This window comes from Hippoglossus hippoglossus, chromosome 1 (genome assembly GCF_009819705.1).
Source record: "Hippoglossus hippoglossus isolate fHipHip1 chromosome 1, fHipHip1.pri, whole genome shotgun sequence".
In the NCBI taxonomy this organism is placed as follows: domain Eukaryota; kingdom Metazoa; phylum Chordata; class Actinopteri; order Pleuronectiformes; family Pleuronectidae; genus Hippoglossus; species Hippoglossus hippoglossus.
In genome coordinates this window covers 8,275,822-8,303,181 of record NC_047151.1, presented here as the reverse complement: position 1 = coordinate 8,303,181, position 27,360 = coordinate 8,275,822, and the positions used below count along the sequence as shown (strand labels likewise).

The 27,360-nt window shown below is 42.9% G+C and overlaps 2 protein-coding genes across 4 annotated transcripts; one reads left to right on the top strand and one right to left on the bottom strand.

Annotated features, from left to right (window-relative positions):
* The first annotated feature begins 64 nt into the window (after positions 1–64).
* Positions 65–17,779, top strand: pdcd11 (programmed cell death 11). Of its 2 annotated transcripts, none has more exons than XM_034601275.1 (36): positions 65–178; positions 501–619; positions 768–917; positions 1,055–1,219; positions 1,347–1,508; positions 1,592–1,706; positions 1,830–2,005; positions 2,191–2,298; positions 2,500–2,712; positions 2,819–2,943; positions 3,039–3,099; positions 3,490–3,636; positions 3,764–4,015; positions 4,391–4,516; positions 4,656–4,847; positions 4,976–5,146; positions 5,237–5,450; positions 5,747–5,896; positions 6,191–6,303; positions 7,227–7,726; positions 7,875–7,937; positions 8,384–8,480; positions 8,589–8,678; positions 8,819–8,921; positions 9,034–9,208; positions 10,361–10,417; positions 10,535–10,657; positions 14,150–14,272; positions 14,593–14,758; positions 15,073–15,216; positions 15,309–15,450; positions 15,872–16,124; positions 16,355–16,523; positions 16,611–16,764; positions 16,985–17,150; positions 17,253–17,779. In XM_034601275.1, exons 2-36 carry the CDS (start codon positions 518–520, stop codon positions 17,422–17,424), a joined length of 5,439 nt encoding a protein of 1,812 aa, XP_034457166.1. In that variant the 5' UTR covers positions 65–178; positions 501–517; the 3' UTR covers positions 17,425–17,779. The 2 variants fall into 2 exon arrangements, with proteins under 2 accessions (XP_034457166.1, XP_034457165.1); XM_034601274.1 differs by having other exon boundaries at positions 15,309–15,455; positions 15,874–16,124.
* zgc:175214 (uncharacterized protein LOC557610 homolog) lies at positions 17,777–26,403 on the bottom strand. 2 transcript variants are annotated; one of them, XM_034601388.1, is made up of 7 exons: positions 25,733–26,403; positions 25,182–25,606; positions 23,481–23,634; positions 21,338–21,380; positions 20,768–20,809; positions 20,006–20,088; positions 17,777–18,658 (listed from the first exon to the last, which is right to left on the bottom strand). In XM_034601388.1, the coding sequence occupies exons 2-7, from the start codon at positions 25,204–25,206 to the stop codon at positions 18,538–18,540; spliced, it is 468 nt and encodes a 155-aa protein (XP_034457279.1). In that variant the 5' UTR covers positions 25,207–25,606; positions 25,733–26,403; the 3' UTR covers positions 17,777–18,537. The 2 variants fall into 2 exon arrangements, with proteins under 2 accessions (XP_034457279.1, XP_034457270.1); XM_034601379.1 differs by having other exon boundaries at positions 25,182–25,549.
* Between the last annotated feature and the right edge of the window lie 957 nt (positions 26,404–27,360).

The following is a 27,360-nucleotide window of genomic DNA, read 5'->3' as shown; positions in this document are numbered from 1 at the left end:
AATGATCGTCAAATGGCTGGAGAGGGTGCCAATCATCGGTTCTGCTCTGTGATTGGACAAGTAAGGACACGCCTCTCTGAGTTTTTCTTCCGGGTTGTGAACATGGCGTGCTGCTGAACAACATGTGAATCTGGATCTACCCCGAAGCCGAACATCTAACACAAGGAGATATTTAACTGTAAGGGACGGAGGTTTATTTTGATTTGTGTTCGATTACAAAACGAGGTTTTGTTTGAAGATTTGTGGTTTCTGGCAGAAATTGCTCCACATTTAGCTCGAAAGCTAAAACGTGTTGACTTTAGCTAACGATTATCTCATGCATGTTTGGACCGCATCTTCTAAAATGTGAAATGAATAGAAACACGTATGAAGGTGTATGAATGTACAAAAAGTAGCTTTAGAGATTTTAGAGATCTCTCTGTGGTATATCTTAACTGATTTTTTAGTTTTAAAGGGCTTGAAAGTTGATTTTTATCCACATGGATTTTGTGTGTTTTCAGACGACACGACATCAAACATGGCATCAGCAGAGGAGGACTTCCCTCGAGGAGGGACAGCGAAGAAGAGCACTGATGGTAAACCAGTGGTTCATCGGGGTGAAGTGGACAATCTCTTCCAGGTAGACAACTGCTCATCTTCTCCTCTGTCTGTATCTAGATGTGCACCGATTATCTACAGAATATACAATTAGCTCCTGGCTTCAAAAATGTATATTTATCGAAAGAACACATCAGTTTTTCCACAGTTAACAACAGGTTCTCTTGCAGTCAAACGAACAGGCCGAAGCGAAAACGAAAAGAAAGGGAGCGCTCAAAGATGATGCCAAGAAACTCAAGAAGCAGAAGACGGGCAAAGAGAAGAGTGATGGTCTTGCGCTCAACGCAGCAGCCAAGTGTGTGGAAATCCTGCATCTGAAGGTAATCTCCAAGTAAAGACCTAATGCATGTTTTGAGTCAGTTAAATGGGTTTAGTGAGTTGATTTTCAGTGTGACACTAATCTAAAGTTTGTTTTAGCAGAGTTGACTTGATATTGTATTTATTTTTTTCTGAACAGAATCTGAAGGAGGGCATGCTGATGCTGGGCTGTGTGAAGGATGTCGCAGACTTTGAGGTGACGGTCAGTCTGCCTTGTGGTCTGCAAGGTTTCCTCAACATCAGGAACATCAGCGACTCGTACACCAAGCTGCTCAGTGAGCAGCTGGATTCAGCTGACACAGAGGTAGGCCTGTGGGCTCATGATTTCACTCTACAGTTTGAAGGGGCTATCGTGTTGATGATATCACACACGCACTCCAGGATGTTTTTTTTAAATATATATTCATAATGTCTGGCTCTTATGCTTACAGGACATCTTCTCTCTGCCTCACCTCTTCTCCCCCGGCATGGTGATAAGATGTGTGGTTGCAAAGCTGGACGTAGCGAAGGGAGGCTCTCTGAGCATCCAGCTGTCAGTCAATCCAAAGCTGGTGAACAAGGCTCTCACCTCGAGCTCAGTGAAAGCTGGCATGGTGAGTCCTGCATCAGTCAATCAAGTGAATTTAGATTTTGAACCGAGCACGTATTGAAATGTTGTTTCTATGTTTTGAATTAGATCTTGAGTGGATGTGTGGAGAGTGTGGAGGATCATGGCTGCATAATTGACATCGGCATCAGTGGGTCCAAAGCCTTCCTGTCCAAGGCAGCAGACAAACAAAACAATCTGGACGGTATGAGAAAGTATTTTAGATTGTTTTTATAGTCGCTGAGGAAATTTCGTCAGGGAAAATTAATCTCACTGATCAAACTATCCCAGAACATGTATGTCTTGTTCTATCTGTTCATGTCTATAGAGCTGAAAGTAGGTCAGTTTTTGACTTGTAAAGTGGAAGAAGTAAAGAACGAAGGACGTGTGGTGCGGCTCTCTGTCAACCCCCTGACTGTCGCCCAGGCCTGTGCTAAGGACGAGCAGGGCTGGAACCTCACCAACCTGCTGCCTGGTCTGCTGGTCAAAGCCACAATCAAAAAGGTGGAGTCAACTTTCACAATAACATTGATTCTGTTTTATTACTTTGATACGCAAACACCCTCTCTGAAAAATCATCGATAAGAACCAGTTTTGTGTTCAGTGAACGATCTGCTATTGCTCTGTAAGTATCTGTGTAATTACTCTAATTATTTCATTTTGATAATGTGAACATTTCTGATTTTCAGGTGACAAAACACGGTCTGATCCTGGACTTCCTGTCCTCCTTCAGTGGCCAGGTGGACTTTCTGCACATGGAGCCAGAACAGGCATCAAACTACACAGAGGGAACCGAGGTAAAACTGACTCGATGCTTTGTATCTGTCATTGTTTTCAACCTTCTGATAAGAGTCGTTATTGACGTGTTTTCATTTGAAATGCACCCTATTAAAATGATCCTGGATGAAAACTGTTAACACTTAATGTTTTCGTGTCATGTGTTTTATACAAGATACTGAAGTTGACATCTTAACCCTGTTTTGCGTTCACCCTTCCAGCTATATGCGTGTGTGCTTTACGTGGAGCAGTCCACGCGCCTCGTGGGTTTGAGTCTGCGCATCTACCTCGTTCAGCCCGAGCAAAGATTGAACCCCACTCCTTCCTGTGGCGACCGCATTGGTGAGGTGGTGAAGGACTGTAAGATGACCACTGTTCACCACATGTCTGGAGCCATGTTGGAACTGCCTGATAAAATGTTGGCATTTGTGCACGTGAGTCGATGTGATGTCTGTAAAGAATAATAAATACTGTCTGTAGATGTTCAGTCAACGTAGACTTGAGTTAACATCATCATCATGTTATCATCTTTCTGGACAGAGGAACCACATGAAGGAGATGCATAAGGCAACCAATGAGAACAGAGTGCTGGCAAAGCCTGAGCACACTTGCAGGATCCTGGACTTCAGCCCCATGGAACAAATTCATTTTGCCAGTCTGCGCTGGTATGCGTTACAATATTTTTTGCATCTTACCACGTATTAAACTTTGACTCTCTGACTTTGAAATTCTGAAAATGTTCATTTTTTTTAATTTACAGGAGTGTGATTGAGAGGCCTTTTTATAGATATCATGATCTTCAGGCTGGTCAAATTGTGGAGGTAAGAATTAATTGTCATCACTTCCTTTAAAAGCACTAGTGTATAATTGACTTGAATTCACCTGAAAATCTGTTAAGCAACAAATGGTAGCTGATTCTGACCAGTTTGGAAAGAAGGACTGGTACAATACACAACTTAACACAAGTATAATATGGAAACTTGAAAGAAAATATTTCTGGGGGTGTTTAACATCTTTCAGAATTCAAATGGAGGAAATATTTTAGTTAATAAACAAATGAAAAACAGTTTTATTTGTATATATATATTTTATTGTGTTCACCCACTGTCTTCACATGTATTATTCTTTTGATTCCTCTTGATTGATTTTTAGATGTGTCCTGGCTCTGTTGTCTCTCACGTCCTCTCTCTTCCCTGTGTCTTCCTCTTAAGGGGAAAGTGTCAGTCCTGCTGAGTCATGGGATGGTGGTGCATCTGTCCGACCATATTAAAGGTCTGGTGCCTCGGACCCACCTGTCTGACATCCTCCTGAAGAACCCGGAGAAGAAGTACGTCGAGGGCATGAAGGTCAAATGTCGGGTCAGTGCAGTTCCTGAAATTTTTTTTAAAGCCACTGGGAAAACCACAAGAATACAATCTGTAACACGCAGGTTTTGACCATTTTTCTTACTCAGCCGTGTGTTTGTTGGTGAATTTCTTTCTTCAGGTGCTGTCAGTGGATCCAGCGACTAAGAAGCTGTACCTGACCAGAAAGAAGGCCCTGGTGGAAACCACCCTGCCGTTGTTCCTCACCTTTAACGATGCTCGTCCCGGCAGCATTTCCCAGGGCTACATCGTCTGCATCAAAAGCTTCGGTTGCATCATTCGTTTTTACAACAACGTCAAGGGTCTGGTGCCGATCAGTGAACTGAGCTCTGAGCCCATCATCAGTCCTGAGGAGGTCTTCTACATTGGGCAGGTGAGGAGATCACATTACATGGACACTGAGAATAACGTCCGGTTTCTCTCAATGATTTGATGAAGGTTTGTTTGTTTTGTAATACTCCAGGGGCCTTTAAAACTTTTGGACTATTACCGATTCTACCAGCAGATTTTTCATATCATATTAAGCACTTTATGCATGGCTCTGATGATGTTGCTCATAATTATCGACTCAGCCTCGGTCACTCTAAAAAATGTGTGGCCGGATAAGAAAACCCAGAATTAACTGAGACAGTTGTCAATGGTTGGTCAATGATAACGGATATAAAGTTGTTTTGTTGCACATGCTCCCAGTATTGGATTATGAAGTATTTGGCATCTTACAAGTTGTTTGTTGTGGTTGATGTTCCAGGTGTTAAAGGCTAAAGTTCTCAAATGCGACCCTGGGAAGGAAAAGATGGTGCTGTCCTTTAAAGGTGCAGTAGAGGGAGGCACTGAGGAAGCTGCCAAACTCCAGGACGACTGTGAGGTGGGGAAGGTGAGTTAAAGACCTCAGGCTTTATTTTTTTAATTTTAATTTTTAAACCTCTTTTTTTCCTTTTACATTAATTATCCAACCTGCGACTTCTACAATTTTTACGGATCTCACATCTACATCATCTCTCTGTTTAATGTAGCAGCTGGAAGCCAAGGTGCTGAAGAAGTTAGTCAACGGTCTGGAGGTTTCCATCCTGCCTGATGACATACGAGCCATACTACCCACCATGCACCTCTCTGATCACCTGTCCAACTGCCCTCTGCTGTGGGAGAGCCTGCAGGAGGGAGACGACATCTCAAACCTCGTCTGCTTCAGCAACAACAAGCAAATTGTATCCTGTTTTTAAAGTGTCTGTTGATGTCGTGTGAATCTGATCACAACTGAAAAGTTGACCTCAACCCTATTTTGTTTTTGGTGGTTAAACAATCATGTTTTCCTTAACTGAATCCTCTTTCAAAGTCGCTCACCAAGAAACCGACTGTGAGGTGGGCATTGGAGGAGGGACTGGTTGCTAAGGATTTCTCTGAGATCACAGTTGGAATGCAGCTCATTGGCTGGGTCAAGAACATCATGTCCTATGGCGTCTTTGTGGAGTTCCCATACGGCCTTGTGGGTCTGGCACCCAAGTCGGTGAGTAAAGAGCTTAGTGTTGCATATGTGCATGTTGCTAATTAAATTGTTCCTACTAACCTCCCCCCCCCCCACTGCTCTGCTTCCCAGGCCATGACTGACAAGTTCGTCAGCGACACAGCAGCCGCCTTCCAGCTGGGCCAGACCGTCATCGCCAAGGTGACCAACCTGGATGAGGAAAAGCGGCGTTTCCTGGTCACGCTGAAGATTTCTGAGGTCATTCCTCGAGACGGGGACGCCCAGACCAGACTTATTAACGGTCTGCAGGAGAGAAGAGCTTTGAATGAAGTGTTGGCTATGAAAGGTATGTATGTGATGTCACTTTCTGTGTGTAGGTAGTTTAGCCTTAAGCTGTTTTCAGACATGAAATCTGGAAAATGTCCAGACAATGGGATCAGGACTTTGTGCAGAGTTTTCCTTTCACATATTAAGAACTTAGGAGGGGATTCTCTGCTCAGACCCAGAGTTTATCTGAAAGCAGCTTCAGATGAAAACAGCTGCCTCGTGCAGTGTTTTTTTCAATGAAAATCTGATATTATCGATACTTTGATTCATCAGTTCCATTGTCTAACCTCTCGTTATGTCCACCGTTACTCTCAGATAACTGTGATCTCCGCCAGCAGCTGACTGCTCTGTGTGTTGGTCAGACGCTGAAGTTGACTGTGGACACTGTGAATGACGACGGAGCAATATTTAAGTCTCATGACTTGGTCAGTGCCACCGTACTGGCCAACAAGTACCATGTCACGGGTATGTACAAAACCTGGAACATATGAAAAGTTGTCGTTATTCAAGTTTCAGTCTTGGTTTGAATTTAGGTTTTCATTTTATGATCGCATCAACCAAAATAATGAATTAATGCATCATCGATTAGTTTTTGTATGTTGTACTAACATTAATAATCCAGATTTACTATGTGTTGATGTCAGTACAATGCACTGAGGATATTCTGCACCTCTCTGTTCACTAACATCTCACGTCTCTTTACACGTCACAGTTTAGTTTTATAAACTATTCGTTTCCTGTTGGCCGCGTCCTTTTCAGGTGTTAGCTTGACCGAAGGACAGAAAGTTACTGCCGTCATCCTTCATGTGGACATCCTGTCTGCCTCTGTCCATGTGTCCATCCTTCCCAAGCTGGTGGAAAAGAAGAAATCTGTGAGTGTTGCTCTTCTTCATACCATTGTTTTATAAACAGGAACGCTCAGCTGACCACATTTGTACAGTAATATGCTGTGGATGGTCGTTTTCTAAAGAGTCACACTGTGAGACAATATCATAATGGTTTTATGTGACTGTATGAAAATTACAGAGGTGGGATTGGCAATCAGATAATCATCACGATAAATGTCACATTGTTTCTTTTAAGTTTACAGACAAATTTTTGCTCCTGAATGAAGGTTGTGGTTTTCAATAAACATGATAAACAGCTAATCTCATAGCATTTTACAAATCTGACAATTTAGTGTCCTACCTCTTCACTGTGCTTACATCATTCACAAGTATTATATGTCACAATGTTAAAGACAGGACCTCATACTTGCACTAAGTTTTGTGGAAATCCGTCCAGCAGATTTTGTGTAATCTTGCTTACAAACAGGCGGGGGAAACATAACCTCATTGGTGGTGGTGATAAAATGCATTTTCAGATATTGAACCTTAAAATAACAATGGAATCATTTTTACAACCGCCATTAATGCTGAAAGTCAAAGTTAAAAATGAAAGTCTAAAAAGAAAAATTGATAACACACTGTTTGGGAAAACATGTTCAATCACCGATGAAGTGTATTTATAGTTTCTTAATTGGCCATCAGAAAATTCTGATCACACATTTATGAATAATGATGCACATGTCTTTATAAATATCTTTAGCAAGGGGATGCAGAAATCAAATGAAAATACCTGGTTAGAAAAATAGAAACTCCCTGCTCACCCAAATAAGTTAAACTTGCCTTCCTTTACCCAGAAGAAAAATTACTTTAATTAAAATGATTACTCGTCTGAAATGCTCCTTCTGATAATTTTACTATAGTCCTCCTTAATTTTCGGTATATTTGTGTTTCTGTTTGTATTTCTACAGTTGATTGAAGGATCAAAACACAGAGCGACGGTGCAGTACATAGACAAAGACTTTGCCGTGGTCTCATTGGACAATACAGCAAAGCTGACTGTGATCCAAACCAGGAGCCACATGAATGAGGTCCTCCTCTCTGCGTCAGAGATGCTGAAGGCAGGAATGAGTTTGGCCGTTGAGGTGACAGAACCGAGCTGTCAGGAACTACAAGGGCTCCCCCTAGTGTCGTGGCAACGCGCTGCCCCTAAACGACAGCGCACGACCTCCGATAACCAGCAGGACTCCAAGGGTCACTGCTTTGGCGAAACCTTGGAGGGGAAAGTGCGGACGGTGAAGCCTGTCAGCATTCAGGTCACACTGGAGGATGGAAGCACCGGCAGCGTGCACGTGTCTGAGGTGATGGAGGTGGCCGAAGTGTGTCAGGGATCTTTCCCGACGTCCTCTGTGAAAGTGGGCAGCGTGGTCACCGCCAGGGTCATCGGGGGACGAGAAGCCGTCAGTAACAGGTTAACAATGCAGCACTCAGAGCCTCAGTTTACATGTTTGAGTAGATTTTAGTTTTTATCCCATTCTCAACCTTTAAACCCCTGCAAAAGTATTACATGGTAAACTGTTTTAAACTTCAAATGAATTTCAATTATGTTCTTTTTTCAGATTCTTGCCGTTTTCTCATCCCAAATTTACATACACCATTCCTGAGCTCACTCTAATACCCAGGTAAGTGTATCATTCAGTGCATTGTACAATTATCATGGTCAACGTTACGTAACATCCCACAAAAACATTCAGACACTGATGCCCGTAGCGTTTTGATTTAATAAAATCTAGTACACAGATTAAATATTGTGATTACAGTGATAAGATAAATGAAACCTATATTAGTGCCACATTGGGAAAGCGGCAGCAAAGAGGACAGTCAAACAATAGACATCAGTACAAGTAATAAGTAAGTAAACATGCAATATAAACAAAAATATCAAAATATAAATAGAATAAAAATAACAGTGTCAGCAGAATCTATACAGTTTAACAAATGGCACATTAGCCACTGAATTGCACAGATAGAAATGAGTATTGCACAGTTACACAATGATATAAAACTAAAGATGTGTATGTGTTCTACATGTTGTTGGTCTGTTTACAATTTCTTTTTCTCGTTGCAGTAAAGTAGATAAAAGTTCAGATTTCAAACCAGTTGGCGCAAAAGAAAAACTTAGCAGCTACACAGTCGGGGAAGAAATTACATGCTTTGTATCAAAGGTAAGTTTTAAAGATTGTATTGCTTTATTTCATCTTGGACACAATCTCCAAAATTATCTCTTCGATCATAAAATGACAAATTGAACTGTGCTTGTGTTTCTGCTCCAGTTTAATCCAAAGAGGAAGTTGTTGGAGGTCACCACTGATCCACGTATTACTGGCACAGTAGAACTTCTGGCCATGATCACTGATCCTAAAGTAAGTTTGAAGCAGTATCTGCCTGATGCCTCTTCATGTATTGGAAAAGCACATGTCTGATTGGCTTTTCGCAGTTGGAGAGAGTTTGCGATTTGATGAACAGTGATTTTAAAATCTCAGTAAATTGTGCTTATTTCCAGGATGCCAGTCACCCAGAGAAGCTGTACAAGCTGGGGCAAGCAATTCGTGCTACAGTGGTTGAAACGAACTCCAAACCTCATCGCTTTGGGCTCTCACTCACAGGTTGGAGCAGCTTAGACTGTGCTTTTATTTTTGAATGTTCTACGTTTGGATTGTGCATCACTTATCAAATGCAAGCACAGAGTTTGATTCCTTAGTTCCCTGTGTTTTCTAGGAGTCCATAAGCTGGAGGAAGGCAGCGTTGCTTTGGGGATGGTGACTCATATTCAGCCACAAGGCCTCATGGTCAAGCTTCCCTTTGGTGGCAAGGGGTATGTCGCTGTCACTGAGCTGGCTGATGCCTACAGGTCGAACCCACTGGATGTATACAGCACGGATCAGCTCCTCAGGTCGGTAGATGCAGCCGCAATGTTGCTATGAAGATCCTTCAGTAAAAGTACGACACATATTCTGAGAGTCAATGTCATCAGACATATCGGCAAAAACATAATTTGGTCTTTGCGAAAAAACAAATGACATACCTGATTATTTGTACAGAGTGAGGACGTGAGATTTGATTGCCAGTGGTCACAGGAGAGGCATTCAGGATGCATTTTAATATGTGTGAACAGATGTACTTTACACTGTCCACTTGTCATGGGATCTCTCAGGACGGATGTTAATACCAGGGCTGTGTCCGAAATCATTCACTAACCCTTACTTTACTATATTGGGTCTATTGCCGCATTTTCCCTGCGCCGGTAAGTACGTCATTGTTGCAGGATTATGACTTTCAACAACGTCAGCCGGTGGAAACATTTTTTTACACTTAGTGTTAATACATTCAGTTAACAAAACACAGTGAATGACCATCTTTAAATGTAGAAACAAAGTTGTTTGCGGTTTGTTTGTGTTGTGATGCGCTGCTCTGCTCACTTGCATGACAGGTTGGGTCGTTCCTGCTGCCTTCTCATCTCTCATGATGGTTTCACTTAACTTAAATTTCACTTAAATTTCACTTAACATTCTACGTAATGGAAAACTCACTATATAGTCACTATATAGTGGACTATTTAGTGAGGGATTTCGGACACAGCGCAGGTCTGAACAGGGCCATAGACCGTGAGGGACAATGCCTGTCTCCTTCCCTCACCTCAACAAAACTGGCCAATCACAATTTGAAGTGGGTGTGGTTGCCGAAATGAATGGCCACAGTGGACCCCCCGCCTCAATCTGCTGTCAGAAAGGTGCAGGAGATGTTTTCCAGAGCTATCTGACATTCAGTCCAGCAGATTGGAAGGTGTATAAATCCTGCTCGATACACCCGGCCAATGTTTGCCTTGTAACGTTCTAGTTCAGTTACAAACTGTGGATAATGTACCTAAATGAAACAGAAGGTGAACGTTTAACTGTCATTTAAGCCAAACAAAATTAACTGTTAATATTGTTGTGGATGTTGAATTTCTCCTGCTCACAATACATTTATGGGGAAACATTCTCAGTTTCAATTGCACTTAAGTTTATATTAAGAGATTAATATTCTGTCTCCTCTTTTGCTCCAGGTGTTTCCTCATTGCGTGTGAAAATGACAAGTGGCAGTTGTCTCTACGTCCATCAAGGTATTACAAATGTCACTGCAAAAGAACAGATACAGTTGCTTCTGTAACAACTCAAAGCTTTGAGACGACGGTAGATCTTAGTACGATGTATTGCTGATTGTAACTCTTCTGCTTTAGGCTGAATCCACAGCAGGCCAAGCTAGTGAAGGACCCAGAGGTTTTGTCTATAGACCAACTGAAGGAAGGCCAGATCATCAGAGGCTACGTAAAGTCTGTGGGAGAGCAGGGGGTCTTCATCAGGTAACCACCAGCACTGAAATTTAGCTTTAGGTAGAGTTCATACACGTACACAACTTGCTGTCTTGTGATCGGGAGCTTGCAGTCACTACACACTACATGGTCTTCCATGTTCGTTCAATGATAAGAACACGTGAGAAGAGACACGGTGAGTCCGACTGATCCTCCTGCTCGTCTCTGTCAACCTGCTCAGAAAAACGCATCAGGCTGGAGGAGTTGAAACGCTTCAGTGGAAGAGTAGAGAGCAGCTCGGGCTGATTTTTTTTTTTTCTCTGTCCGTACCCGACTCCAGCCTTGTGCATTTATAATAAGCTTCACTGAGTTTGTGTTACTCTGTCCCTGACATATGTGGCTATTGCTTGTTTTTCCTGATTACAGACATGTGCAGTGTAAAAAGCAGAGGGCACCTCACCACTACATGTACCTTCACACCCCTTCAATTTGAAAAATCCCTCTACCTGTTCAGGATAACCCAGACCCTGCTGACCATGTGCAAACACGTCGCAACATGAGCTGCTTCATATTAACATTTGTGACTAAATTACTCTTAACGATTAATAAATTCATTTGTATATATTATTTCATATGCAAATATTCACACAGTGTCTCTTGTTGGAAGTAGAGTCTCTTTGGCTGGGTGTCCCTCTCTGGTTTCCTCAGTGCAGATACGTTCTGGCATTCTTCCAGATGAACCTTTTGTCTGTGCAGGATTCCTCAAACTCATCATTAGAGAGGAACTGCTGCCGACGGTTTTTTTCATCATAAACTGCAGACCACAGTGGCTTGGTGGCCTTAGGGCTGGGAGCCCAGTCTTCTTTTGTGTCAGTCATGACTGAGAGCTTATCTGCTCCCTGCTCAGCATAAAAACTTGACTCCTCCTCCTTCTGCTGGTTCACTGTGTGGATATGATCCTCATGCCTTTGGATTTTGTTTAAAGGTGTCTGCCTCTTCTGCCCTTTTTGGGGATCTTTGTTTTTCTCCTTCTCAGCCTGTTGCTCAGTGACCACCTCCATGGAGCTGGTGGTTGTAGAGTCCCTGTGCATCATTATGAGCTGTTCATTCAGGGATTTCTCTTCTTCCAACCGTTGTTGGGTCTCCAGCAGGTCATTGCAGGCCTGGATTCTCCACTCTCGTTCACTTTGAGCCTTGATTTTCTCGATGTTTAACAGGTCTTTTAGTTGTCCAATCTCTTCTTGAAGGGTCTGGACCTCCCTCCTTTGCTGAAATCCATCTCTCATATGTTCATCGATCCCTCTGAATTGTGACATGGTGGTAGAATTGCTCTTTCTTTCTGAGGTTAAATCAGCAGTAATCTTGCTATTTGACTTTGTCAAGAGTTTTCTTTCTCTGAGTTGTGTGCCACTATCTAGCTTCAGAATGATCAAAGTCGAGAGCTGCATGCCTTTGACACATCAAAGCCACAACATGCCTTTGCTATTAGAACATTTCTTTCTTCTATTTTTTTTTTTTTTTTTTTATGCATTGTTTACATTCAAAATCCCAATCTGTGATTCCAATTTAAACATAAGCGATGCTCCACTGTCAATATTGAAAATGGTTCAAATTAAAACTAATTTGAATTAAAAACTAACTGATCCCAAACTGATTAAAGGGAAGACACTGTTTTTGTATTAATGGTCAATTGAATGTGTATCTAGCACCTTGTTAAAGCCATTTGCAGCAAATTGTGACATGTTAATATGGGCTATACAAATACAATTTTATTGATTTGAAATCTACAAAATGAACCTTTCTCTTCTAAACCTTCAACTCTTGATTGAAATCCTGGATTAAATATTAAATACATTTAATTTCAAACTAGTGCACCATGTGTTCAATCAGAAATCCTCTTTGATACACAGATCCATAAACATTTGTGGGATTGGAAGAAATTTGAATCTGCCTTAGAAGTAAAACCTAATGTCTTTTATTCAGCTGAGATCAGCTTCTTGTTCAGTGACGCCACACAGGAATGCGTCTCAGCTGCAGTTTTTACTCTGATGGAATAAACACATCCATATATTACACCTCCACTCTCATGACTGTGCTCTAAGAGATGCCAGCGAAATTAATTGCAGATGACCTACAGTCTGTACAGTACCTGAATCTTTTAAGTCTTTTTTGCTTTTAGTTTAGATTATGTATTTTATTTGATCATTTTTATATATAATATATTTAGTTATTTATAGTGCTGCACAGAGCTTGCAGAAATAATATCATGAACAGTTTGTATTTGTCAGTTAATTTCAAGGAATTTAAATATTTAGTTTGACCACCAGTTCTCCTCTGTAGACTTTTTGAAAAATACTTGGCAGGTAGCTCATTCCAAACATCTTTAAGAACCTGTCACAGTTTCTTCTGAGGATTTGGTTGCTTTAGTGTTTCTGTCTCTTCTTCATGTGACCCCATTGTGCTGAGATCAGGTGTGTGTGTGTGTGTGTGTGTGTGTGTGTGTGTGTGTGTGTGTGTGTGTGTGTGTGTGTGTGTGTGTGTGTGTGTGTGTGTGTGTGTGTGTGTGTGTGTGTGTGTGTGTGTGTGTGTGTGTGTGTGTGTGTGTGTGCGCGTGTGCGTGCGTGTGCACTTGTACTTAATTCGTTGTGAGTACTGTTTTAAGCATAGACCTTACAAAGTCAGGACATCTTGAGTGAAGGAATGCATTATGCCTCTGAGTGTCTTTACCCAGAGGCTTCTTAAATACCAGGTTTTGGTACCATCCCTAAAAATGTTTTTTAATGATTGACTTTCTCTCAGTCCTTTGGTATGTGTTGATGGAACACGTTCCGATATATGTGCGCAAAGACAATTAAACAGTCGGACTAGCCTGTGATTTAGGATATTGTTAGTATGTTTGTTACAGGCAGCCACTGGTAACCAGTGAAGGGAGTGGAGGAGCAGAGTAGTCTAGGTGAACTTAGGTTGGTTGAAGACCAGACAAGCTGCTGCATTCTGGATGAGCTGCAGAGATCAGATGGCACCAGCAGGCAGACCAGCCAGGAGGGAGTTGCATTAATCTAGGCATGAGATGACCAGAGCCTGGACCAGAACCTGTGCTGCCTTCTGAGTGAGAAGGGGACGTATCCTCCTGATGCTGTGCAGCATGTATCTACACGATCAGGTTGTTGCAGCAATGTTGGCCGTAAGGGAGAGTTGACTGTCGAGTGTCACACCCAGGATCCTTGCGGTCTGGGTGGGGGCTACCACAGAGTTGTCGATGGTGATCGTAAGGTCATGGGAGGGAGAGCATTTCCCCGGAAGGTAAAGTAGCTCGGTCTTTTCAAGGTTGATTCTCAGGTGGTGTGCGGACATCCACTGAGAGATGTCAGTCAGACGAGCAGAAATCCATTCTGGTACCTGTGTTTTAGATTGTGTAAAATTGCGAGGGTCCGTTAAAGCTTTTATTTCCTCTTCCTGCTCTGTGATCTTGTTAAAGGTGACACTTTTTTTTCAGCTTGTGAACATATGCTCACCCCTTTTCCCCACATGTTTGTCTTCCAGGTTATCTCAGAATATAACTGGAAGAGCCCAACTTCAGCAGTCCACTAAGTACTTTGTTAGCAACCACAAGGTCCTCTCTGAGCACCTGCCTCCCAACACGCTGCTCACCACAAAGATCTTCAGGTAAAAAAAAAACGAATTTCATCTCTGTGTGTGTGCCAATGAGCTTATTTCATAGTACCTACGACTTTATGGTCGCTATGGTTAGTACGGCTCCTGCATAACTACCAGATTTAGGGCCAAAATGCTGAAAGGAGAATGAGACCTCAGAAGCCAATTTTACCAGACATCAGAAATGGACTTGGGCAGAATCCAGCAGTGCAATACTGACCGTGTCTACTCATAAGCTCTTGCCCATTGCAACTTAATGTTACAGTCTTTTTAGAATCAATGCTCTCATTGTGTCATTTTTAGTCTGCAGCTCTTTCTATTCTCATCCTTAGTATCGACAGAGAGGAGGGGTTTGTCAACCTCTCTCTGCTTCCTGTGGACACCGGGAAGCCGGACATCCTTCCAGAATCTCTCCGTCTGCCACTGCGGCTGATTGGAGAGGAGAAGAAGAAATATGATGCTGCTAAGAAGAAACGCACTCTTTCCGAGAGCGAGCAGGTAACAAAGAGCCACAGTTTCTTGTCTCTTTCACATCAGACGCTATCCCCACTTTCCATTAACTTGAGAGCACATTCTATAAGAGTCACGGCTCAGCAACTTAAGTAGCTGAGTTGGTACCCAATATGGGGAACCACTTCTACATTGGTCAATGCCTTCTTCATTTATCATTGACTCATTATCCTTTTTTCCATTGATCTCATCTGCATACTCTGCAGCTTTAATTACAACCAGACGGCCACTCAGCCAATTATGTGTGTGTTGTGTTTTATGTAATCCTTGGTGATCATCTTAAATTTTGTTTTCATTGCCAGAAACAAGCAGAGTCCCAGGTCCCAAAGAAAAAGAAAAAAACGAAAAAAGCGAAGGGCGACGATAATGACAGCGGAGTGGAGGTGTACTTCCGGGAGGAGGAGGATCAGGAAGGTGAACAAGAACCCAAACCTGATGCTGCAAAAGTAAGTCGATATAACGCAGCTCTGTACGGTAGGTGCAGTGATATTTTTTATCTAAAACTTGATAAATAAAAATGTTCCCTCGCTTCTCTCAGCCCGTGACGTCCAGCTCAGCAGTTCCATCCAGACTACAGGTGGCGGCAGGTTTCTCGTGGGACGTGGGCCTGAACTCCCTGAAGCCGGCTTCTGCAGCTCAGGATGGGGACTCCAGTGACGGAGAGGACCAAGATGGAAGCAGCAAGGTGAGGCAAACATAGGAGGAGCATCTATCATTTCAACATTATTAATGGAATATAACTTTGTCATCAGTGGTCATCAACTTTGTATTTATCGGGCCACACTGGCTAGTGAATCCATTCATTTGTTTTAACAAGGTTTTAACTGAAGTATTTGCAGGACCAGAAGTTGCACGGCTTCATACCATAGAGTCCTGGCATTTAATTTAGTGCATAGACCTACTTTTATTCGAGCAAGTACTGTAGTCAAACCAGAAATCTCACATGGCAGCTCTTTGCACGTGACGCAGTAGATCAGTGCACACACACACCCAGTGTGGCCGAGGCGTTACAAGTCTTTATGTATGATTTCTCTCTCTTTCTGCTCTTCTTCACCACTTTATATCGTCTTCATCTGTTGTCTTAAATCTCCCGCTGTCCTCAGCCACAGAAGAAGTCTCGCCATGAGCTGGACCAGGAGAAAAAGGCGACAGAGAAGGCGCTGGTAAAGCGGGAAGTCGAGCTCATGGATCCGAACCTGCGCCCCGAAGACGCAGCTGCCTTTGAGCGCCTGCTCCTGGCCTCGCCCAACAGCTCTCTGCTGTGGCTCCAGTACATGGCTCACCATCTGCAGGCTACACAAATCGAGCAGGCCCGTGCTGTGGCTGAGAGGGCTCTCAAAACTATTTCCTTCAGGTCATTGACAGAATACTGCATTTGAATTACTCCTATAATGATTATAATTGTTATTTCTCACAGTAAAACACTGAATAAATACTTTTATATTTTAATTCTTATTCCTTATGAAGAAAAGTGGATGTTGGTATGATGAGTTACCATGTTGCAGCCATTTTCTGCTTCTTTTTGTGTATGTGCAAGACCTTACTGCCACTGTTAAAGTACAATCTGATCCTGTGTTGGTCCAGGGAGGAGCAGGAGAAGCTGAATGTGTGGGTGGCGCTGCTGAACCTGGAGAACATGTACGGCACACAGGAGACCCTGAAGAAGGTGTTTGAGCGGGCTCTGCAGTTCTGTGAGCCCATGCCCGTCTACCAGCAGCTGGCTGACATCTACGCCAAGTCCGACAAGACCAAGGTACAGTTTATTTCTGAGCTTTTACACCTCTTACCCATTTGAAATACTGTGTGCTGCAGCTTACATTGTCTTTGTGGCTGTACCCAGGATGCGGAGGGCTTGTACAAGACGATGGTGAAGCGTTTCCGTCAGAATAAGGCTGTGTGGCTGAGCTTCGGGTCCTTCCTGCTCCAGCAGGGTCAGAGTGACGCTGCCGCTGCTCTCCTGCAGAGGGCGCTAAAAAGCCTTCCTTCCAAAGAAAGTAAGTAAGATGGCCGGTTTGACTAGTTGAGACATGCCACAGGAGTTTTAAGTCAGCTTGTCTTTGCAATAAATTGACTGTAACCGGCGACCTGTCACCCCTTGGACTGTGCAGTGAAGGTCAGCGTGTAGTGTATATAACCGGTCATATTCTAATATCTGCTGCAGCTGTGCCTCTCCACAGGTTTTAACCTTTCATTTATTGTCCTCCCTCCACTCAGGTGTGGATGTGATCGCCAAGTTTGCTCAGCTGGAGTTCCGTTTTGGTGATGTGGAGAAAGGTCGCACCATGCTGGACAAAGTCCTGACCAGTTATCCGAAACGTACCGATCTCTGGTCCGTCTTCATCGACCTGATGATCAAACATGGATCCCAGAAGGAAGTCAGGTGAGCAAATGATCAGTTGTCGAGCCCTCCTGGTACACGTTACACAGATGGAGACGAGTGTTATGATCACACATAAAACGTCCTACTTCCTGTCCCCTGCAGGGTGCTCTTTGATCGTGTGATCCACCTGAGCGTTTCAGTGAAAAAGATCAAGTTCTTCTTCAAGCGCTACCTGGAGTACGAAAAGAAGCATGGCACCCCACAGAGCATCCAGGCAGTCAAAGAGAAGGCAATGGAGTTTGTGGAAGCTAAAGGCACAGAGGCTGCAAACTAAAAATGTTTTTCTAATCAGAATAATCCCCTTTGTAACTTGTAGTTTAGCTTTTTTTTTTTTTTTTATGTTGTGGACCGGGAACAGTATAACCTGAAAGTCAGGGCAGGATGCTCTAATGTTGCAGAAAACACCAAACCTTTGTAAATCATTAACTCATGTTAAAAACAAACTGGTGTTCAGCATTTCATCAACTTACACTTTGATCCATTGTTTGTAAATGAGGGTGAGAAGAGAAATGTCATGATCATTACTTTACAATGTTTTTGAACAGATTTTTTAAAAAGTCCTTTATCCTTCTTTTCATGTTTCATCGTTTTCTGGTTGATGTTTCAATAAATCCAGCACCATCACAATACATTACGTGACATTTTATTTTAAAAGCAACAAATACAAAATAACAATATATATAGGGACACGTTTACATACAATACATACAGGCAAGACTAGTTTTCTATTAGTCTCTTTTTTAGGGAAAGGGCCTGGGTCACAATCGGTAACAATATCTTCTACCTAAATCGTTGTGGTTGTAATCCCGCTGGTCTTGGTTTCATCCGGAGGTCGTGGTTACCTCTGACAACTGGAGTGTTTCACCTACGTTGGCAGTACTGAAGAAGATGCATGTGTGGCACAGGGTTATAGGGTGACTGATATGGTTTGTGCTGGCTATATTGGTTACACCCCTGAGATATTAGAGGTATCCATACTAATCCTGTACTCTGATGTCCTGCTGAATGCCTGTTCTGTTGTTTGTCTCTGGCAGTGCCGCACTTGTCGTCCAGGGACAGTTGCGATGATATCCTGCGTTCTAAAGTGGCTCCTTTTTCCAGTCATGTTTTTGGTGAGCAGTGCAATATGGAAGTAGAACTAGGAGCATTTTTATGAAAAGATCCTATTCCTCCACCCTCTCCCTGACTGATCTGACCAAACCATCTTGGTGCTGTCAATATCCAATTTCCACCAAGGCATATTGCTCAATAGTCAGCAGCAAGGCCTGGGATCATTATCAACATTTCCTGTGAGATGTCTTAAAAGATGACCGCTGCCCATCGTCCCTAGTGGATTTAATATGTGTGTTTTGTGTAAGGGGGAGTCTGGTCTCTTCCCCTGATTCACTCACACCTCCTCTGGGTCCATTGGCCCCTCAGCGCCCTGGGGAGCGTCTGTGTGGAGCCGGAGGATGGGTTTGTTGCACATGGGGCACACGCTGCGGATCTCCAGCCACTTGAGCAGGCACCTGACGGAACACGCACAGACAGCTTATTGAATAACACTCATCTCATTGACAAATCTATAATTTGTGCTATCAAGTTGTAAATGCAAATCTTTCATGTTTACTTAACCTTCAGTAAGTAAATACAAATGTTTTTTTTACCAAGAAAGTCTTTAGTTCTACACTTTTAGATCTTAGCTTAGCACACAGGGTTTGTTGAAACTGTTCTGGTGTCTTTTTAAATATGATTTAATGATGTTTTGCACCATTTAGCATGAAAGATGTTCAGTTGGACACTTTCAGAAACTCTTCTCTGGGTTTGCTGAGATTTGTCAGCAACCACTTAGCTCAGATTAGCCCAGGACAAAGAAAGTTTTTGTTGAAAATGTTCTGGTGTCCTTTGCATATGATTTGATGATGCTTTGCACCACATTGCATAATTTTTTTGGCCCAGATTTGGCTTACATCCCACACAACACACATCCAGCCCACATACCATGTGGAATGATGCCACTTGGGAGGTCTGCTGATGTTTGCCAGATCTGGGCCGTAACTAAGCAAGTAGAAAGGCCGCATGTCAACTAAAGATGGCCTGGATTTGTTTTGTGCTACTTGGGTCACATTCACCATTCACTACATGGGCCACTTTAGGTTCACATCCACATTACACCTAACCTAGAGCACCGCATGTTTGCCTAAAAAGACCACCATTTGTTTTGGGATATTTAGGCCACATTTGCTATTTTTATAGCTGATGTCATCACTTAAACCAATTAAGATAATTTTACAATCAGCTGTAAATAGGAGCTTTAAATGTGAACTTGTCAAATGTTACATTTGCAAACTGAATGCCACCATTCACCAGACTTTTGTATGATTAATGCGCATATGTTTTATTATTTATTTATATGCCTGTCACACCTCATCCGACTAATTAGCTCTTCGTAATTATGCAGCTCTTGGAAAGAGTCGTCGAGGTGTTTAAACACGAAAGAAAAAAATACAACAAATTTTGCTCATGTTTACACATTCCTTCATCAAAGCAAATTTAACCAAAGTTAAAACAACAGCTTCACAACTCTGGAAGTGGAAGCTTCCGATGAACATGTGACTGCAAAGATTGTTGTTGCCCTGATGGCGTCACCTCAAGTGCCAGGTTATCACCTTGAGACGTCACCAGGCAACCAGGTGAGAAAAGCAAGCTATGAAAACATGTAGTGTCTGTATAGCCACCTACATATTAAATGTACACGTATGAGAGAAGTAGTAATCCCTTCATATAACTGCAGGAAAGTAATTAATTTGTAATTTCATTAAATGCCACACCAATCCTTCTCTGCACTTCATAATTACCAGTTTAACAACACTCACTTCTTGTGAAATGCATGTGAGCATGGACAAACTCCAAGTTCATCTCTGGTCCTGAATTCTTCAAGACACACTGCACAGGTTTGCTGCAAGATCAAAAAAAGGATAAAAGCACAGTCAGTCTTTTTCGTAGCTTGTAGCTGAAATAAATTTGAGAGGTGAAGTCATTTAATTTGACCCAGATTCAGAGCATAACACAAGCATGAGCCTGCATTTTAAAATGGTGCATTTATCTTGAGCATGTTTCAAAGTAACACGACTATCTCAGCCTCCCCTTATACAAAAACAGAGATTCGACATGGGATTGAAAAACAGAAATGACTCCTAACCACCACCACGGCCTCGGGGGGGAAAAAGAAAGAACATAGAGAGGCAGATGTTTTAGAAATCAGAAGGGACAGGAAGACCTTTTTTTCTAATACATATTGAATGAGTGCAGTTATTCCTGGAGTCCTAAATTCTGCTACAAGTAGAGACTCAAGCAGGCACTCTCTTATTTTTTTAATGGCTGTGTTTTGGGATACAAGCTATTTTCAGGACATCTCCACTGTGTGCGAGCTTATGCAGCATGCTAATCACATCTGCGAGGAGAAGTTGATTGAGTTAACTAACCAAAACCATCCCAGATCATAATGGATCGCCTGAGCTGTTGGGGAAATAGTGCTGGGAAACACGAAATGTATGCAACATGCCGGGGATGAACATAGATGTTTTTAAAAAACAAATCGCGTGTACTGTGCATGCACGTTAGAGAAGGTGACTCACTCCTAGAAGGCTCAGTTTCTTGCTTGCACCCTTCAGCACCACCTACAGAGGGGAAATGGGAGGAAAGAGAGGAGCATTGGGTCATGTGAATCATGTGTCAACACTATTATGTTGGCAGAAGTGTGTGAAACAAACACTTCACACTGGTTCACTGTCCTGATCTGACCGGCTTAAAAATATCCTCATGAGTAGTGTGTGTTCTTTTTTTTTATTGTTTATATCATCCTCAAAACCAAATAACATCCTAAAAACAGATGATGCATGCAGCTGCAGCTGGAGTTCAACCTTCCCCAGAGCGGAAACCAAACAACACCAACTGCCACCGCACCTCACTGTCGCCACTACCTGCTCATCGTATCAGGCCTCTCCACGCTGCAGCTGGATTAACGCTTTCAAATTGAGAGTGTGGGCAATGACACATGGGTGGATTCAAGGTCGTCCGTTGAGAGTGGTGTTAGGTGTCACTGAGTTGACGATAACAGTGCAAAAATGCTATAGTAGTATTTATAACCCGCCTCGGACGCGGGTGTTACATGTTCAACCAGGGCGACAGATATTGCGGCGACATACCTCATTGTAGCTGAACTGCTCCCTCGTCCCCTGTTGTTTCAGCCTGAAAGAGACACACAGAGAGAGGACAACATCTGTACAGTAGAAGAGACAGTAGTAACAGCTGTAACTTGAGTCAGCCAAATGCTATTAATCACTACTCCTATTTCCTACATCTGCAGTGCACCATCCTGGCATGGGTTATTTATATCACAGTAATGATGGAGGGAATTTTCTAAAAGATATATTGGGAAACTTTATGGATTAAAAAGCCCAGGTGAGAACATATACAATTTTACAATTATTGTGTATAACCGGACTGACGCTAGATTTTTAAAGCTGCGAATAATATCAATATTTTATACTGATAAAGAACTGATATTTTTTCACCGTATGAAGTTTATATGGTGACCATGTTAGTAAAGAGTTGCTGATGTGAAATGACCAGTTTAAGATAGTCATCACAGTAATGTCAGCCAGCAGCCGGTTGTCTGGATGTAGCATAATGACTAAAAGCAGTGGAACAGTTACTCTGTACAAAGGTTACAGCCTGACAACACCCCTACAGCTTACTTATTAACACATTGTATCTTGTTAATAAGAGATCTATTGGCAGAAATTGAATATAAAATAATCCTAGTGATGTTTTCAATAGTGTGTTTCATCTAAATTGTACGAATTGTTGTTTTCTTTACCCTAGAATGGGCCTTTATATTTAAATACTTTATATTTACATCAGGAGCAGGTCCTCTCTACGGAGGCCGCCATGTTTTTTACAGTAGCCCAGAGTGGTCAAACTAAACACCTTTTGAGTTCTTATGACAACTGAAGGCTACCACAGGTTCTCTCTAATGTTTGGAAGGGGAGGGTGAGGTGAGGGGTATTCAGCTGCAACATGCAACTTCACCACTAGATGTCACTAAATTCTACACACTAAACCTTTAAATTGGAAAAATTGCAATTCTTGGTTTTACAGGGGATACTGAGCCAGGCTATTTCTCATCCTCTTGCTTCTAGCCATTGTACTAAGTGAAACTAATGTGTAGTGCCACAGTTAGTAGACAGCTATGGGAGGGCTTTTTATCTTCTCATCTAATTCTCCGCAATGAATGAATCAGCAGATATGCAAAATGTCAAACTGTTGTTATAAACCTTCATTAATTGATCATTTTTTGCCACTTAGGGGCAGTAGAAGGAACTGCGAACTGAAGACTGACATGTTAACGCCTTAAAAGTCTTTTTATGGTGAATGTATTAGCAATAACTTGTCAATTTATAGATGCAGCAGACATGGAACAACATTGGCCTTCATTAAGAGTTGTGTTTGTGTCCACCTGAGGAATTTAAATCTAATATTTTGATATTTCGCTTTAGCTTTCTTTTGGTCTCCACTTACTACCAACTGAGATATTTGGCTCTTTTGCTTTTAGAATTTCCACAATGTTAGTAAAAATATCTCGTCAGCAACACAGTCTGTCTGCAGTTTTTGATGCTAGGCATGTATTGTACAGTTTCTTTTAGATCCTACCAAGGAAAACAGCTGTCGGCTGTAATTAGAAATAACACTGATGAGAGCCACATAGAGTGCTTGCTAATTTTTCATGTTATTAATATTCTTTACCTTTTTCATGTTGCCCATAGTCCATTGTCTATTGAACAAATATTGATAAGGTCATGACATGTTTAAGAAGGAGGACATTTTGATCAATAAATCAGTGATCTTTGGAGGAATAGAGTTCACCAAACATTTTTTGGATATTTCTGTCAACATAGATTCTTACTTACAATAAGTCAGTAATCAGTCTCTTTCTTACTGGTTCATATTGATGAATTACTTTGGTTTAACTGTTGTAACACATATGTCTGCTGTATGTTGTAACATGCATGTATACAATACATAAACACTAGTATAGATTTATGGAGTTTCAAGTCCAACAATTATAAAACGTGTGGTAACTTTGGTTGCTCTGCATGGCAACACTTCTTAAATTGGCATCAAGATTTCTTCTTTCATCACATCACGATCTTATTACCAAGGGAGATCTAAATCTATTTAACCTGTTGGGCTACATTTTGTTGCAGTGCCGGTTCAAAATGCCAAAAATATCTCTTTTACACATTTCTTACTAATTACCCAGACTTCCACAGTCCTCGATCAACCAACCTGAAAAGGTAGCAACAGAAGATGAGGCTGAGCATGAAGACGAAGAGGCCGATGCCCAGCACAATGACATAGACATTGAGCGGGAGGTGATAGATCTCAGACGTCATGCTGCAGTAGTGTTCAGAGCGCTGAGAACCCAAACCACACAGGCATCCTGACAGGAAGAGATCGCAATGCAGATTAAATACCCGACACGCATTTAACTGTTACCTTTAACTGTTTGGGTTAAGAGCCCCAAGCTACATGTTGGCTTAACCCTTGACCCTTAAAGTCTTTAATCCTTCTCATTTCTTATGGACTTGTTTTAAAAGAGTAACTTCCATTCTTTGTTTCGATGCCTGCCAGGAAACTTTTTCTGAATAGGTTTTCTTGTGTTTTTTTTTCATAGAGAGCTGCACAAAAAGCTTGTCTTGCAAACTCATTGTTTACTTTTCCTCAAAACCATCCCTGCAGACCCACAGTAAACAACAGTCAGAAGTGGCTGTTCAGGTCTAAATCTGTAGCATAAACATTAGACAGTGTGACCTGCAAAGGCAAATTGGTCTGTTATGAGTCTAGAGAGCAGCTACAAGCTCTTGAGATCTGCATTTGTTGATCATTTACTAGAGCATAGAGCTACAGTGCCATCACAGGAAGCTCGTGCTACTGGGCCTTGAGTACTATACGTAAATTAGCTTGACAGTAATCATAGTGTAGGTGGCTCTCTGGACTCCCCACCAAATCAGGAGATTTATTTACATTAAAAAAACATTTGTGAGGAGTTTAGTAGTTTGTTTTTGTTTGGATACAGACGTATCCAGGGAGCTGGGAGCCGTGCCGTGCTGGTGACTGAAGGGCTCGTTGGGCTGCGCATTAATTGGCTGTGAACTAGACAAACATGGAGGACAGACACCACTTCCACCACACCACCATCTGTTCTACAGACTCTTACTGTATAGAGGTGACTGGTTGTGTGTGTGTGTGTGTGTGTGTGTGTGTGTGTGTGTGTGTGTGTGTGTGTGTGTGTGTGTGTGTGTGTGTGTGTGTGTGTGTGTGTGTGTGTGTGTGTGTGTGTGTGTGTGTGTGTGTGTGTTGCAGGTGGCAGGGGGTGGGCTACATTAAACAGAATGAACTCTGGGGACTCAAGGACCATTTGGTAAAACAAAAGCAGAGGAAGCCCCACTTCCACAGGCCACATGTGTTCCTATTAATTTGCCGCCAGGACGCTCTTTGCCAGGCCATAAGTGTCCATGTGTCCCTCTTTAGAGTGAATGAATGGGTACAGCTTGCACACTGTGGGGGGCATCGGGTGGATAATTTGACGTGGCTGGGGTCTGGGGGGGGGTTTACTTGGTTGGGGGGTGGACTAGGGAAGTCCTAGCGCTGCATAATGAGGGATGCAATTATGAACCTGGCGAGGATGCACTCAACAGAAACAAACAATAAAATGCCATAAGGTCAGAGAGGATAAGATATCATCAGTTTGAGTTGACATAGCTGTCAAACAAACATGACCTTGAATAAAAAAGTGCCCTCACCCTCCTGAAAAATAACAAACTGAGGCCTCTACTCTCTCAGTAATTTGCGATTTCACATGCATGTCCTATTATGTGGATCCCATTAGCTATCTGTCAGCGACTAAGAGTTAACGAAATACAAGTAAGTACATGTGCTAGCATCTCTTGTGTATTTGGCAGATGGCAGAAAAATCTACTCACTTACCGTTACACCATTGGAATGGTTGCATGAAATTTGACTCCCAGGGCAGCAGCAGTAAATTCAGGCCCTGTCAGGAGTAGGCTGGACGGGAGCCAAGACTGTGGGCTGGAGCTCCGGACACTGAATCTGCTTGGAGCCTGGATTCACCCCGAGCTGGATCACTCTTTTGTTGGGCTGTGTGAACTCCAGCGGAAAAACAACCATCAAGATTTTCAGATTTGCCCAGATTCCACAAATCCTCGGGAGGTGTGGTTATGTTGGCTCAGCAGTCTGAACTACCCAGCATTCCCAAATCTGGATTAAGCACTCCGTGTAAAGATTGGGAGATTTGGGACTGGGGTTTGGACCAGGACTGGAGACCTCATGTGCTCCTGGATCCCAGCTAGGATGATGTCATCACAGGAGAGCCAAGAAGGGGACAAAGAAATCTTGTTGACATGAAATTTCTGTTCGTCAGAAGCCTCATACCGGGAGTTGTTATTGTGAAAAGCTGAATCTCACTCATCCACACTGTCAAAAACAACACAGGCTGCTTGGTAACAGGAAATACTTACATTTCCAGCAGAAAACGAAACCTCTGTCCTCACTCTGCGTCTGCAGTGTCTCCCCTTTACCAAATCCAGTGACATCCACCGTTCGAAATGACAGTCCTTGTCCAATGAAGGTAATTATCTGGCATTAAGTCTGCGCTTTGTCTTCCTCCCAAAGCTGCTTTTTTAACAGAGGATTTTCACAAGTCTCATCCCCCTCTCCTCTCGTCTGTTGTCTCCTCCTCCAGTCCTCTGATCTTGCAGTGGGCAGTCCACCTCAGTGCAGGAGGCAGAGATGTACTTCCCTCAAAGCCCAAACAAAGTGAGGACAGCTCCATACAGTCAACAACAGTCCTCTAGCTGGGGTTTAGTGTTTGCTGGTGAGTGTGTGTGTGTGTGGGGGGGGGGGGGGATCCTACTCTCCCTCTAACCATCTGCTCCTTCAATTGAGAAAAAAAAAATCAGAGACAAAGGCTATGTGTGTGTGTACAAGTGTGTCTGCGTGTGTCGTGTTCAGTCTCTCCCACCTCCAGCTGGCTTTGTCATGGCAGGCTTCCCCTCTTCTACTTTCAATCCACAATGGTGCTGAGAGAGAGAGAGGGAGAGAGAGAGAGGGAGCGAGTCTGCTGTTTGCCTTCCCCTTCCTCCCCTTGCTCTGGCTCTGCTCTGCCTTGGGTTTGTAAACAGATCTCTGCTCATGTGACCAGCCGTTTTGCCTCGCAACTCTCCTCTGCCTCAGCCCTCCCTCACTGCCTCTGTCCTCCAATCTGTAGGCAGAAGGAAGGCAGAATGAGCCAGACACTGACGAATAGGGCGCCTGCAAGCATGCTGATGTGTGTGTGTGTGTCTGTGTGTGTGCACACGTCTGTGCATGTATATGTGAGAGGGAGACAAGAGACACTTGCAGCAAAGTCAAGGGAGGCCCCGGTCAGTAGCATGCGCATGGCTGATGTCCTCACAACCAAAACAAAGCCATTTGTGTGAAATGGAGGTCAGTAAGAAGCTGAGGTGACTCACCATTTCCTTCCTTCACACATACACTCAGTGGTATTGTCGAGCTACAGCAGTTTATTTGTTATGTTTGCTTTGTTTGATCTATACACACATGCACACACACACAGCATGTCACTCTCTCAGAACAAAGGAACAAAAAAGACAGAGGAGGGATAAGAGGAGGGATATTTCTGCATATGATGTAATATAATATGCAAGATATGAAGAAAAGTAATATCAAGAAGGAAAAAGAGTGACACAGAAAAATCACAGCCCCGGACAAAGACACTGCATGGACGTCCACCCCCACACCAGCGACCCTGCATGGCTGCCAATTCGCTGAGAGAGCGAACAGCTGCTGGGCTACTGGGCGAGCTGAGAGACGGTCAAGGGGAGTGCTGCTCCACTAATCCCCGGGGGGGGGGAAGGCTTCAATGGGATCCATGCCATATTCATTCACCCTTCCCTCCTCCTAAACTCCCCCCTGCTCTAATAATGATGTTACTGCTGAGTGCTCAGGAACAGCTGGATTGACTGCACAGATGCACGAGCATAAATACAGCCTTTAATACACTGAGTGCAATGTAGGGTGTTTACAGGTTTCAGGATGAGGGATGGTTGCCTCTACAGGGTTTTGTTTTGGCCCTTATGAAGGGTGG